General features: G+C 44.7%; 1 protein-coding gene across 2 annotated transcripts in view; it reads right to left on the bottom strand.

The window, feature by feature from the left end:
* Positions 1-6: 6 nt before the first annotated feature.
* rsu1 (Ras suppressor protein 1) overlaps positions 7-16,090 on the bottom strand; it is a 42,182-nt gene continuing 26,098 nt past the window's right edge. For both annotated transcript variants that reach the window (XM_080514772.1, XM_080514771.1), the window contains one exon: positions 7-1,987. In XM_080514772.1, coding sequence (XP_080370898.1) covers positions 1,885-1,987 — 103 coding nt within the window. In that variant the 3' untranslated portion in view covers positions 7-1,884. The remainder of the gene's footprint in view (positions 1,988-16,090) is intronic.

Below are 16,090 nucleotides of genomic sequence, written 5' to 3' on the forward strand. Positions count from 1 at the left end.
AAAGCGTTTTCATTGAAGGTGAACAAATTCAACATTCTTTATTGTGTATTCAGGATGACCTTCACCCCGGCAGCATAAAAGAATAAAAGCCAATATATTGTGATACATATTGAAATGGATGAGAGGAAAGATCAATGGGTCTCATCAGGAGTGTGTGCACGAGGAAACATCTCTTGAACAACCTGCAGTGAACTAACTCAAGTCAATATAATGTATTTGATGTGTATTTGTTCAAAAAGATGAGTACACATCCCTAAAGCTTCAATAAGTGGTCATATAGAACAGCAAGGCACTGGTTTATAGTTAGTTAAAAAAAAAACAGAAAAAGTACAATGATGTTTTCCAAAAGCTGAAGATGTGATGGAAGAGGCGGAGCCCCGGCGCTCCTGTACCAACACCCTGCAGAGTGAAGTAAAGCACCAACACACACTGAGGTGCTTCACATTACACTGAGCACAACAGAGAAAACATGAAAGGTCCATCAAAGTCTTTGTATTGAAACACCATGAACCTTCCTGGCAACATACAGAAGAAGAATATCTTGTTGATCAGTCTCATAGTTACATTTTTGTAGAAAAGCATCCAGCGTCCACTTTATGAGGAACGAACAGTGAAGTGAAGGTGCTTCTGTCCACATGAGCTGAGGAAGGAGTCCTCACCACCAATAGTTACCTTCAAACTAATGAATTACTGATTACTACGTGCTCATTTAAAACAACTTAGTTACTTCACCGATTACTTGTTTTTAAAAGAAACAAAGTTAGATTACAAGTTACTTTCAGCAGCTGCCGACCCCCCCCCATCGTCTGAACATAAAAACTGCTGATCCCTGCCTCCTGCTCCATGTTTATACATATTTAACCTTTAACCGTCATTCTTTGTTGTGTTTATATCTGACTCATGCTTTTATCGTCACATTTTTACAATTACTGCTATTAGATGTAGTTGTAGTCTGTCGTTGCACTATTTATTTATTTATTTGCACTGCCTGCTCTATGAGACTTTCATTGGCCACTTCAGACAAATAAAGTCTTTGATTGATTGATTGATTGATTATTCCAATGTTAAGGTTTATTGATGTCAATGGCTGGTTCCGATCCTTCAGCGTTACCTGAACGCACCATCAGAGCAGGTTGGCCTGTGATTGGCTGAGAGTGTAGAAGGGGGCGGGTCAGGTGAGCTGCAGTGTGTCTCAGTTTGGAGGAGAATGGAGGCGCAGCAGGTTGTGTTTAACAATAAAGCAGCTTTGCAGATAAGAAACTCGACCTGTGGGACGCTGCAATAGCAACACAGTGACTCAGAGAAGTAACTTTAATCTGATTACTGGTTTGGAAAAAGATTACGAGTTACTGAAAAGTGTTCATATAAGAGCAACACTTCATATGAGAGTGTTCATATGAGAGTAACACGTTGCTAATTAACACGTTACAGGAGTCACTGGTCTTAATTTCTTTAATCTGTGACACATTAAAAGGTAAAAGTCAGGTGTTCCTCATAAAGTGGACAGTGATGTGTGATGATGATCAGGATGCTGCTGACTCAGCAGACAGGAGGAAAGCAGCAACATGTGGAATAAAGTGTAAATATTTGAAATGGATTGAGGCTACAGTAAAGCTTTATTATTCTGTGTCCTTTCTCAGACTTGAGTTCATAAATAAACTGGACCTGTATTTGCTGTTTCAGACCAAACGACATACAGAGCAATCAATTTACCTCATCATCATCACATTACCAACACCTTCCTGTTCAATTCATAGGAGTGATGATCACAGAGCGAATGACTCCATCAAATGAATATGCAACAAAACACTTAATACATCTCAGTGTAAAAGAAATATAAAGAAAGCGGGTGAAAGCGGCGCAGGCAGTCGTGGTTGTTTGCCCTCACTTGTTCTTGGCAGCCAGAGGTTTACGGCTGATCTTCTTACTCTTGTCGTTGCTCTTCTTGGGAGGTTCTGGGTTTGCCTGCATGTGTCTGCCATACAAACTGCAGAAAGAAGACACAAGACAAAGCTGATGGTCACACGTGGAGCAGCGTCAGGCCCGCAGAGGGAAGAGGACACAGGTTCAAACCTTTCTCACAGCGTTCAGCCAGTTCCTACAGGCGCCACATTCCTGACGCTTCCTTTCAGAAAGGTCTTGTGTTCACATGAGAACATTTTGAAAATGGTGCAATCCTCATGTCGGGCCACTTGTGGGTGCTGTTGGTTGTTTTTGTGGTGAAACCAAAGTCATGAGAGAGCGGGTCCAAATGTGTTCATGATTGATGGCATGTGATGATTTCAATATTTCTAGAAACAAAGTTCAAACTTTTTATCATAAATAAAGTTGCAATAATATATTGTAATATCCAGAGGGGAGGTACACACGCACACGCACACACGCACACACGCACACACACACACACACACACACACACACACACACACACACACACACACACACACACACAGTGTGATGCATATTGAAATGGATGAGAGGAAACATCTCTTGGACAAGCTGCAGTGAACTCACTACAGTACAAACATAAAAACAAAGTGTAGCTGATAGTCATAATTGATCTCAGTTTATACTATTATTGTCTTTTGGCACATGTTTCAGGTGTTTTGTGTATTTGTGGGCCTTAAGAGTGCTGTCAACTTTTATTTTGAAAAGACCACTTTTACTTTGATATGCGGGGTACTGCTGCGCCGTTCCAGAGAGTGAAGGAAACCAGGAGAAGGTGAAGACGCACATGTTGCTGTATTAAGAAAACCAGCGAAATTAAGGACCAATTTAAGTGGTCACAAAGTGTGAAGCGTTCAAGGAACATCCGGAGGCTAAAGATAACCCCCCTTTACACGGCACGCAGCCAACGAGGTACTTAATGTATTTTCTGTATTCTACTTTTCCGAGTGTTTCATGTTTATGTTTACTTTGTTGATGTAATCATTAATACTGTGTGGCTGTATGTGTGTATGTGATAGTTTTCACGGTGGATTTGGAGGGCTCTTCAAATAAACCAGTACCAAGGAAGCCACTTGTGTTGTCCGTGCCTCGAGGGAGTTACACAAAGCATTACACTGAGTAACACAGGCAGACCTGTAAACACAGCAATACAAAGGAAACCGAGTGGAGCAGTCTCCCGGGTCTGTCCTCTGCTAAAAAGTGTCCATTCACAAAGGTTCTGGAGGAAATGTAAGTTGAAGAACCTCAGCGCCCCTCTGACCTGGAGGCCTGGGCTGGACCGTCCCAGGTCCAGCCAGACATCTACACTAGCTCAGGTATTCCCCTGGCCGTGTGACAGTGGACACTCAGGAAGTCATGGGCAGTGTATTCGTCTGTCCTTCGAGCAAAGCTCAACTCAACTCCACAGAGGGAAAGTGTCTTCAAGTGTCTTGATTTCTCCATTCTTCCTTCTCCCCCTGTCATCACTCTGAACTGGGAATTCAATGATGCCAATCTACTGGGAGTTGGCCGGAGCAGCCAGGATCCAGACAGTTGACAGGTTTTAGCCATGCTAGCTTCGTTGTTGATGTCTGTCAACTGAAATATCTTAACATCTACTTGAGGGAGCAAATCATGTGAAATCTGTCATCCCATAAGGATTCCTTCAGTTTTCATCAAGGGCTATAGTCTGGTCAAAATATCTGCTATTATCCACCTCTCGTCTAAGTTACACACATTTGTAATAGTCTAACACATTTTCATTATATAGCAACAATAGTTGAAATGAACTTGTCCTTTGTTGTGGCGATGTGTCGAGGCGTCCGATGGGACTGGGTGCACCATCAACAGGATTTAAGCAGTAGAAAGATGGATAGAACTTTTCCTCTGTGCCTCATCAGTGTTTTGAATGTCTGAAGTCCTCGGCTCCAAACCTTGCCTTCAGACACTGGGCAACACAATTCTCACAAAACTCGCTTTTAAGGCTTTTCCACTTGATAGAACCAGATTCTAGTTCAGGGCCGGTTCTTAAATGAGCACCGCCAGAGAACCGGTAGTGTTTCCATTGTCAGAGAGCTAAAGGAGCCACGTCATTTTGTCACTGGTTCCACCAATGTAGCGCCAATGTAGGATCCAGGAACAAGGAGACGGACTGAAACAGTGGTTTGGTCCAGGAACCAGGAGACGGTCTGAAACAGTGGTTTGGTCCAGGAACCAGGAGACAGACTGTAACAGTGGTTTGGTCCAGGAACCAGGAGATGGACTGTAACAGTGGTTTGGTCCAGGAACCAGGAGACGGACTATAACAGTGGTTTGGTCCAGGAACCAGGAGATGGACTGTAACAATGGTTTGGTCCAAGAACCAGGAGATGGACTGTAACAATGGTTTGGTCCAAGAACCAGGAGACGGACTGTAACAGTGGTTTGGTCCAGGAACCAGGAGATGGACTGTAACAGTGGTTTGGTCCAGGAACCAGGAGACGGACTATAACAGTGGTTTGGTCCAGGAACCAGGAGATGGACTGTAACAGTGGTCTGGTCCAGGAACCAGGAGACGGTCTGAAACAGTGGTTTGGTCCAGGAACCAGGAGACAGACTGTAACAGTGGTTTGGTCCAGGAACCAGGAGACGGTCTGAAACAGTGGTTTGGTCCAGGAACCAGGAGATGGACTGTAACAATGGTTTGGTCCAAGAACCAGGAGATGGACTGTAACAATGGTTTGGTCCAAGAACCAGGAGACGGACTGTAACAATGGTTTGGTCCAAGAACCAGGAGACGGACTGTAACAGTGGTTTGGTCCAGGAACCAGGAGACGGACTGTAACAATGGTTTGGTCCAAGAACCAGGAGATGGACTGTAACAATGGTTTGGTCCAAGAACCAGGAGACGGACTGTAACAGTGGTTTGGTCCAAGAACCAGGAGATGGACTGTAACAATGGTTTGGTCCAAGAACCAGGAGACGGACTGTAACAATGGTTTGGTCCAAGAACCAGGAGACGGACTGTAACAGTGGTTTGGTCCAGGAACCAGGAGACGGACTGTAACAATGGTTTGGTCCAAGAACCAGGAGATGGACTGTAACAATGGTTTGGTCCAAGAACCAGGAGACGGACTGTAACAGTGGTTTGGTCCAGGAACCAGGAGATGGACTGTAACAATGGTTTGGTCCAAGAACCAGGAGATGGACTGTAACAATGGTTTGGTCCAAGAACCAGGAGACGGACTGTAACAGTGGTTTGGCTAAAAACCCTGGTGACGATACCAAGGGTTTGCTTTCCCATTTGCTCGTTGGAGCACACACTTGAGAAAAAATGAAACAAGCCAGACAACGAGACGACAGACGTTCTTCACTTCTGGAGTGACATTCCAGGTATGGGGACGATTATGACTATAGGAAAACCTTTAAAAGATAAATTTTACATGATATGGCCCCTTTATAGTCTCTATCTCAGTGGAATGTGTCTGTAACTGACCATGACCTTGTTTCATTTAACGTCTCGTTCTCAGCTCACAGCAGTACAAGTAAAACAGAGTTGATCAGAAAACGTCACATTGATGAAAACACACGGCGAGTCTTCAGCCAGATGTTCACTCTTATGCAGCTTCTATCAAGCAGCTTGTAGAGAACTGCAGCTCTAAACTTAGAAACAGTATTGATAGCATAGCGCCAGTCAAAGCTAAAGTAGTGTGTGATAGGAGGAAAGCCCCATGGAGGAACAATAGACTGGTTAAGGCCCAAAAAACACAGACATGCAGAGCGCAGGAGGAGAAGATCTAAGCTCCACCTTCATTAGGACGTCGACAAAAAACGCTTTGCATGGATATCCTAGGATTGAAAAGGGCCAGACAATCTTTCTTCTCTGAGATCATCACCAAACACAGTAATAATGCTCGTATTGTGTTTAGTGTTGTGGATAGTAAAGGGTCGGAGAGTAAAAACTATTTAAAAAGAAGCGATCAATTGATCAGTGTAAACAACCAGCCGGTACTTCATTTACTATCAAGTGTGTCAAAAAAAAACAAACTGCATGGTGGACAGAGCAGAGTAAATCTCACACACAGGGAAGAAACAAACCAGCAGTGATGAAAAAAGTTTCAAGATTGTTAAAAAAGACTGACTGAACTTGTAGACCATGTGTCGCACATTTCATTCAGGAACGTAATTATGGTCTCTCCCTATTGTTACTGATTTAAATGTCCTCAATATACTTCCATAAAAATACCACTTCTAGTATTTAAAATAATTTTCATTCGAAAGTCTATTTCAAAGATATTTGTAGCCGTCGGTGAATTGGGAGCAGACAAACTGAGGCCGCTGGAGGAGATGCGCACATTCTCAGAAAAGTTTGAGTCAATAAGTGGCCAGAGCAGCACACTCAGTGCCGTCATAACCAGCTACTGTTTGCATAATTGAGGGTGGACAGCTTTGATTGATGAGAGAAGGTAAGAAAGATCTATAGGGAAGAAGACAGGTACACAGGGAACGATCAGTCACTGTGTCATTAAGGGGAAATTCTATCAAAGTGAAGAGGGACAAATAATGCAGCCTAACAGATGATGAGAGCCAATATTTACTGATGGTTTTTATTCACGTTAATCATCACATTCATGACCAACCGAAACCGACATTCATGCTGCTCATGGAGTGAGTTCACAGTGCTCTCGATGTCTCAAATTAGCTTACAATTTGTGTTAGTTTCCTAAATTGTGTTGGAATACTTTTAAAATGCTGTGATTGGGGGGCGCCAGAGAGCACAACCTGGGGTAAGACGTCTCTCTCAGAGCTCCTACAGGGCGAATGTGATTTGTTACACAATGTGATTTGTTAAAAAAAACAGCTGTTCTACACTGGACACCCACCTTAAAGAGCTCATAGAACCTCGCCCTCACATGTGAGTCCCACTGACCGAAATGACGGAAAAGTTTCAAAAATAGAAGTTGAGCTGAAAGGCAGCAAGGCCTATAGTCTGCTCAGACCGAGCTTCGCCATCCGGGAGCAGAGGTCATTTCCCATCAACCCCCAGGAGCCTCAACCTCCCGTCAGATTATTTCTCACTGTGGAGTTTTCAGCCGTCAGAATCTTCACCTCGCAATCCTGAACTCTCAACCTTCTGCAAAGAACCGACTCTTAAAAACTTTTAAATGCCGTAAAGTTTACTTCCCTTAAGTACCGACCCTTTGTGTGTGTGTGTGTGTGTGTGTGTGTGTGTGTGTGTGTGTGTGTGTGTGTGTGTGTGTGTGTGTGACTATGCCGCATCCCGTCTTGTGCCAGTTCGCTGAGGTATAGCATACCTCAATCTAATGATGATGTCATCACCCTGCTTCAGCATACCTCAATCTAATGATGATGTCATCACCCTGCTTCAGCATACCTCAATCTAATGATGATGTCATCACCCTGCTTCAGCATACCTCAATCTAATGATGATGTCATCACCAAGGCAGTGAAAAAGCCCAATAACGAGCCCGTCATTGCAATCAGGTGTGTTGGAAGTGGGAGGAGCTAAACCCTGCAGGACAGGGGCCCTGGAGGACCAGGTTTGGACACCCCTAGTCTACGTGGTCAGACGAGGTGGCGACACTACAAACTACAGTATGTGATCACTAGAGCCAGGCGACAACTCGGACCCACCGCTTTGAGAACATTGAAGGCAGAATGAGACACGGTAATATCCAGATAACCGGCGTTGATGAGAACCCGGCTCCAGCTCACCTGAAGCGGCTCTAAAGTGATTAAGGCCGTGCTACAGATGGATCAAGACATCGACCGTACGTTCGCCCCAGAAAGCCAGGAGACGGTGAAAAACCCCAGGTGATCATCACCAAGGTGATGGTGACGCTGCGGAGATCCAGAGAGGCCGTGAGAGAGTCTCTGACATACAACGGAAAACGGATTGCCATCTTTCCTGATTACACATCCCGCAGCGCCAGAGCCAGAGCTGCGTTGATGGACATTAGGAGGGGCTACGAGGAGGAGGACCAGTCCGCTACGGACTTCTGGACTCCACGAGGCTCAGGATCTCACACAAGCATGAAGAAAAGGAATTTTCTGATCCTAAAAAGGCCATGGACCACGTCCAGAACTTTATCGTCCCATCTCCGGAGCCTGAATCCTGAATATGCTGTCTGATAACAATCAGCAGACTCTGTCCAGGTAATGATTTTTTTTTTTTAATTTTAAAGTATTTATTTTATTTTTTTATTTGTCTTTCCAATGTTTTCCTTTACACCAAACAACTGGGTGCAAACTTTTAGGATATTTTGTACAGACGCTCACTCGGTCACAAACCCAAATACATGGAGAGAATTCAAATGGAAGATGATCATTCGTTTGTTTATAATGTTGACAATGGGACAAGCTCCTCCTGGGTCCTGTTGGAGGAAGTGTGGGATGTACTGTATATGGCTAACCTCACTCACATACTTTGGACCTGTCCCAAGTTCACTGTATTCTGGAGAAAAGTATTTGAGGCATTGGAAGTGGTTTTCCAACAGACTATTTCACACGACCCTCCAGTGGTGCTTCTTGGTGTAACACCCAACGGCATTAATGATAGAGGCCGGAAATATCTGTACAATACACTGCTCAGCAGCCCTCTAGTGTGGAACTCTCCTGTACTCCTGTACAACTGACTGTACCATGTACTGTACCTGTAATCCTGGAAACTGACTGCACCCTGTACTGTACCTGTAATCCTGGAAACTGACTGCACCCTGTACTGTACCTGTAATCCTGGAAACTGACTGCACCCTGTACTGTACCTGTAATCCTGGAAACTGACTGCACCCTGTACTGTACCTGTAATCCTGGAAACTGACTGCACCCTGTACTGTACCTGTAATCCTGGAAACTGACTGTACCCTGTACTGTACCTGTAATCCTGGAAACTGACTGCACCCTGTACTGTACCTGTAATCCTGGAAACTGACTGTACCATGTACTGTACCTGTAATCCTGGAAACTGACTGCACCCTGTACTGTACCTGTAATCCTGGAAACTGACTGTACCCTGTACTGTACCTGTAATCCTGGAAACTGACTGTACCATGTACTGTACCTGTAATCCTGGAAACTGACTGCACCCTGTACTGTACCTGTAATCCTGGAAACTGACTGTACCCTGTACTGTACCTGTAATCCTGGAAACTGACTGCACCATGTACTGTACCTGTAATCCTGGAAACTGACTGCACCCTGTACTGTACCTGTAATCCTGGAAACTGACTGCACCCTGTACTGTACCTGTAATCCTGGAAACTGACTGCACCCTGTACTGTACCTGTAATCCTGGAAACTGACTGTACCATGTACTGTACCTGTAATCCTGGAAACTGACTGTACCATGTACTGTACCTGTAATCCTGGAAACTGACTGCACCCTGTACTGTACCTGTAATCCTGGAAACTGACTGTACCATGTAGGGATGCTCAATATTGGCTTTTCTATCGATATCCGATATTCCGATATTGTCCAACTCTTAATTTCCGATACCGATATCACCGATACCGATATCACCGATACCGATATCACCGATACCGATATATGCTGGCTTTTTACATCAAAACTGTTAGGTAACAACAACATAAAACATCTCCTACTGTGGAATTAACACATTATGCCTCATTTTATTGTGATGCCCCACTGGATGCATATGTGAATCAAACATGGCTTTCCAAATGTACACACTGAGAAAAATAAGAGAACAACTTAAATTCTGGAAAAAAGTACCATATTTATTTAGTGTTAGAGAGAAACCTCAACAACAAACTCAACAACACCACAGACAATATAAAAAAAGGAAGAGGCATATCTTCAGTCCATTAGTTGTAAACAGTCAATGAATGAATAACTGGACATAACTTGTCAAATAATAGACTCAAACTGGCTCAATCTCTTTTAAGAGTAACAAAATAGTGCAAATATAAACAAGAAAGGCACAGAAATGCTCACAAAATTAAAACAGCCCTCCTGTAAAGTGCAACAAAAACAAAGACTGAAGTTGACTCGTCCATATAACTGGTCTATTTCTTTTCCCATGTCCTCATGTGTAAGAGGGAGATTGTTCTGTATGAATACAAGCATCTCAGCATCTCAGCAATGTATGAGATTTCTCTTCTCATCAATGATGTGGGCACCAGTGCTGAACACTGGTTCACTGTCAACACTGGTGCAGGGTGCAGTCAGGTACTGGTACCAGTGCTGAACAGTGGTTCACTGTCAACACTGGTGCAGGGTGCAGTCAGGTACTGGTACCAGTGCTGAACACTGGTTCACTGTCAACACTGGTGCAGGGTGCAGTCAGGTACTGGTACCAGTGCTGAACACTGGTTCACTGTCAACACTGGTGCAGGGTGCAGTCAGGTACTGGTACCAGTGCTGAACACTGGTTCACTGTCAACACTGGTGCAGGGTGTAGTCAGGTACTGGTACCAGTGCTGAACACTGGTTCACTGTCAACACTGGTGCAGGGTGCAGTCAGGTACTGGTACCAGTGCTGAACACTGGTTCACTGTCAACACTGGTGCGGGGTGCAGTCAGGTACTGGTACCAGTGCTGAACACTGGTTCACTGTCAACACTGGTGCGGGGTGCAGTCAGGTACTGGTACCAGTGCTGAACACTGGTTCACCGTCAACACTGGTGCAGGGTGCAGTCAGGTACTGGTACCAGTGCTGAACACTGGTTCACTGTCAACACTGGTGCGGGGTGCAGTCAGGTACTGGCACCAGTGCTGAACACTGGTTCACTGTCAACACTGGTGCAGGGTGCAGTCAGGTACTGGTACCAGTGCTGAACACTGGTTCACCGTCAACACTGGTGCAGGGTGCAGTCAGGTACTGGTACCAGTGCTGAACACTGGTTCACTGTCAACACTGGTGCAGGGTGCAGTCAGGTACTGGTACCAGTGCTGAACACTGGTTCACTGTCAACACTTGTGCAGGGTGCAGTCAGGTACTGGTACCAGTGCTGAACACTGGTTCACTGTCAACACTGGTGCAGGGTGTAGTCAGGTACTGGTACCAGTGCTGAACACTGGTTCACCGTCAACACTGGTGCAGGGTGCAGTCAGGTACTGGTACCAGTGCTGAACACTGGTTCACGGTCAACACTGGTGCAGGGTGCAGTCAGGTACTGGTACCAGTGCTGAACACTGGTTCACCGTCAACACTGGTGCAGGGTGCAGTCAGGTACTGGTACCAGTGCTGAACACTGGTTCACCGTCAACACTGGTGCAGGGTGCAGTCAGGTACTGGTACCAGTGCTGAACACTGGTTCACCGTCAACACTGGTGCAGGGTGCAGTCAGGTACTGGTACCAGTGCTGAACACTGGTTCACTGTCAACACTGGTGCAGGGTGCAGTCAGGTACTGGTACCAGTGCTGAACACTGGTTCACCGTCAACACTGGTGCAGGGTGCAGTCAGGTACTGGTACCAGTGCTGAACACTGGTTCACCGTCAACACTGGTGCAGGGTGCAGTCAGGTACTGGTACCAGTGCTGAACACTGGTTCACCGTCAACACTGGTGCGGGGTGCAGTCAGGTACTGGTACCAGTGCTGAACACTGGTTCACCGTCAACACTGGTGCAGGGTGCAGTCAGGTACTGGTACCAGTGCTGAACACTGGTTCACTGTCAACACTGGTGCAGGGTGCAGTCAGGTACTGGTCCAGCAGGGAAGAGGGCCTGGTGGAGCCTCCAGTCCTCCACGGACATTTCATTCACCGGGCTTCTCCTTCTTAGCCACGAGTCCAGCGTGTTGTATTTGTTGTTGTTAAACGTCATCAAGCGCGCGCCGGTAAACGTCCCATGTACTGTACCTGTAATCCTGGAAACTGACTGTACCATGTATCTGAGTTTTGGATGGAGAGGATTTGTGGAGTTACTTCTTTCTGTTTCAACTGTTTTTGTTGTTTGTCACTGGTACTTAGGATTATTGTTTACCCTTGTATTTTTATACATGAATCGATAAGGAATGTATATATGTTATCAATATACAGGGGAGATATACGTAAGTGGATGTGTCTTAAAGACTGACTACAATATTGTCTACGGCAACATTTTATTATTTTGATATATTGTCTAGTCTAACCTCTCGGGTGCTTGCCGGGTTGTTGTTTTATTTATTGCTATACTATGTTGCTACTTTACTTTGGTCTGCTTTGCTTTTTTTCTCTTCACTTGAAGTTTACAAACTCAAAAATGGTTGTGTAGAGAGAAACTGCATCATTGCACTGTACTGCGTTGGCTAATAAAGATAAGTGACAACAGAATGTCACCATGTTTATTCTGCTTGGTAGTGAACCCAGCAGCCCTCCACCATTGCTCTCGTTAGGCCCCACAACAACTCTTCTTTTACTTTGTGTGGACATTCATACATGCACATTGTATTCATCAATGCAGCGTCAGCCTGCTTTTCATCACTTCAGCATCCACATCACAGTGTAAAATGTGAAGCTCCTGAAAGCTTCCTGCAGCCTGAGTGTGAGCAGGAAGCCATGACACCGTACAGAGCAGCAGCAGACATGTGGTCCCAGAGGCTGCTGAATACTCTCATTACTCCTGCTGCAGGAGCTGAGAGGCCACAACCCCAACACACACACACACACGCGCACACACACACACTGAGAAAACCATTTCATTACGCATTTCTACAAGTAAAACCAACCGTTAACAGTTCTTGCTCGGAATCAAAATAAAGATTTCCCATTTACAAGGAAGGTGTGTGTGTGTGTGTGTGTGTGTGTGTGTGTGTGTGTGTGTGTGTGTGTGTGTGTGTGTGTGTGTGTGTGTGTGTGTGTGTGTGTGTGTGTGTGTGTGTGTGTGTGTGTGTGTGTGTGTGTGTGTGTGTGTGTGTGTGTGTGTGTGTGTGTGTGTGTGTGTGTGTGTGTGTGTGTGTGTGTGTGTGTGTGTGTGTGTGTGTGTGTGTGTGTGTGTGTGTGTGTGTGTGGCTCTGGTGATGAACTGTTAAAGCCAATTAAATGCCGAGGAGAGGCGAATAGATTCAGATTCCTGATGATGTCTTTATGGAGTTCTGCTATTCCATACGGTTTAATTAATCACAGAAAAGTTCTGTGTGTACGGCCATGCTCCTACGCTTTGGTGCGCTAAGACAAGAAAAGTTCACGTTTGCTCTCCTTTGCCCATATGTGTGGATGTGTGTGAACAAAGTTTTTTAAAAAAATATGTGAAAGTGTGTGTGATAAATGTGCAGGAGGCCAAAGGCCATTGATCTGACGGGGCTTCCTCCTGCAGCCACCTCATCTCCAGCTGCACTGCCAACCAATTTAGTGGTTTCCTGTCCAGGCCAAGACATTAGAGAGGAAACGGTGAGCAGGAGGAAGAGGAAGGACTGAGGAAGGATCCTTGCTGTGATCCAGCACAGCCAAAGGCAGAAAAGCTCTTCCGTGATCATTCTTTAGAACCCGTTGTGCTGTGTCAGCAGTATCACCATGTCACTGTGTGTATACAGCAGGAAAATCACATCCAACATGAATCAAGAAAACATCGGCCGCATTGGCTGGCATGTTTATGTTTCTACATTCAAACCACTCTCAGGTGTCACACAATACAAACTACATACTCAATTCTGTATCCAGAAACAACACGTTTGAAATGACAATTATTACTGATGTGAAATTATGAATAGTGACCTTCCATCATGTTGCACCAAGTAACTTCCACCTGGAGGCTTCACCAATGTTACCTCACCAAGAGGAGACTTGAGAACCTCAACAGTTCTTAGCTGAAGTTAAAGGCAGCATGCAGCAGGCACACTTCTTACTCAGTGGACTATTGAATCTTCCTTTACTTTAAATCACACATCTGTCAAGTTAGAATCGTGAGATAAGAAACCTTTTAAAAACGGTTTGATTTGCAACACAATTCAAGGAAGAAAAAGGTGTTTTAATAACATTTTGTGAAGAGTGCATATAGAGCCACACCAGAGGCCCTGAAACGTTGCTCGTTTACTACCCAGAATGCATTGCGCTCTACATCACGTCCTCTCACCCGGCCTGCGAGAAAGATCGTGTGTAAAGGAAGCGAAACCGAGGTGTTCAAGGGAGAGAGAGAGATGTTGCTCACTTATGTTCTCATCGCCCAAACGAAAGGGTGTTTCCCTGCACTGCAGCCCAAACGGGGGGTTTGGAGGAACCAGTGACCTCAAACAACCTCAGAACAGGAACCAGCAGAAACAACTCAATTAAACAATACGGCATCTGGACAAAACTAATTACAATACCTCATCACACCACCAGTGGCAAAGCAGAGGAAGCAGAAGAGAGGTACATTATTGGTATAATGCTCTTTATAAGACTTGGCGTCATGTCCTGTGTGGTCAGTGTGCTGGTGTGCTGGTGAAGCCACCTTTCCTGGACGTTCTGCTGATGACAGATGTATGACACGCAACTAGTTCCACTCAATTCCACATCTTCTGCAATAAATACTTCCAGTTAACGAGCAAACGGCCTTTCTGCTGGTTTAGGTGGTTCAGTTGATTATTTGTTTATACATTCATCCCTTTCTCCACCATCGTTAAAACACCATTTCTTTGAAGACGACATGAGAAGAAGCCACAGTATCATCATCATCATCATCATCATCATCACCATTTCATTTGTTCTTTCATTAGACAGGAAGCAGGTGTGAAGACAGACACAGTGAGGAGGTGAAGGACGTGTAGTCAGGTGTGAATGAAGCTGTGAAGACATTAACAACTGTCCACTGTGTGTGTGTGTGTGTGTGTGTGTGTGTGTGTGTGTGTGTGTGTGTGTGTGTCCATATGGTGCCAGTGACACACAGAGGGAGAATATTCAGAAACAGTCTTGTCCAGCAGGGAGGACAGGCTGAGAATGTCCCAGCAGCCCGGTGGGTTTGAGCTTCAGACGTCATCAGTATGTGAAGAAAACTCTCCACCAGTGCTGGAAGCATGGGACCATGAACACTTCTGAAGCATATTGAAGAAGAACGTTGTCACTGCATCTTAATATTCATAACCGGTGTCACAATGCCTGATGCACATCAGAAATGTGCATGTATATAACTTAAATATCAGTTCTAGTATGAATACTGGCAGAAAACTGCAGACAAAGGTTTGTCTCTTATTTATACAATGATGTTGAACGTTTGTGGTTCATCCAGGGTTTTTCACTCGTTGCGAATGAAGACCAGTTGTTGAAGAGCTGCTCTGCTGAGGAGCATCCACCACTTCAGGGTAGATCTCCTGAGCTTCAGGTGTGTTTAGCTCACCTTCAGCTGGAGACTGAGCTTCACTCTCTCTCTCATGTTGAACCAGCAAAGGAAAAGAAGACAAATTAAAGCAGCTGGAAGATGAAGCTGAGCTGAAAATTCCGTATTTAGCAAACATTTTGTGAATAAATTGTTGCTTTGGTGCCGAGCTTTCATTAGTCGGTAGTTGATCATCCACTTTTAATCTGGATTAATGGAGCTGGATGCACGGAGTTGACTTATTGTAGTTGATTTATTTGCCAGGGACCATGTTCATCTTAAAGAAAAGATGCTTTGTACCAGACCGAGCTGTTGCTGCTTTCCAGCTGTACTCCCCAGGCAGGAACGCCGCATTCAAATACACTTTATAAATATCGCCTACAGTAGTAGAAGTAAGACTATTAATGCATTTTTAAATTTAGTAATAATCATTCCAATTCACCACCGGGTTTGCAAAAATTCAGACAGAATACTACAAATCTTGGTGCTAGTACATTATACAAAACACGCAATGGACAATTTAAACTTAAATGAACTGATTGGGACACAGCTGCTTTCCCATAATGTGATTCTTTAGGTTTTTAGAAAAACGTGTTCCAGTCTCCAGATTCAGACTGCCCAGAAGCTGATTCCACAGTTTGGAGGTTTTAAATGAAAAGGCAGTTTGTGTAAAGGTGGAGGACGTTTTGGTGAAGAAACAGTTCTTGTGAGCCGTGGAGCCCAACGACGGCTCTTAAATTAGTATATATGATTAAGTTTCAGTCAAAACTGAGTATTTTGTATCTGCTAAGAAAGTTACAGTGAAGAGATGAAGGTTTTTCTGTCCAGGACCTTAAGAGTCTGATTCCAGAGATCTGAGTGTTTGAGACCAGCAGGACAGACAGGAAGTGATGTGAGGAGAGATCAGAGTATTAAGGTATGTCGAATGAGGAG

Source organism: Blennius ocellaris, assembly GCF_963422515.1.
Source record: "Blennius ocellaris genome assembly, chromosome: 19".
Classification (NCBI taxonomy): Eukaryota; Metazoa; Chordata; class Actinopteri; order Blenniiformes; family Blenniidae; genus Blennius; species Blennius ocellaris.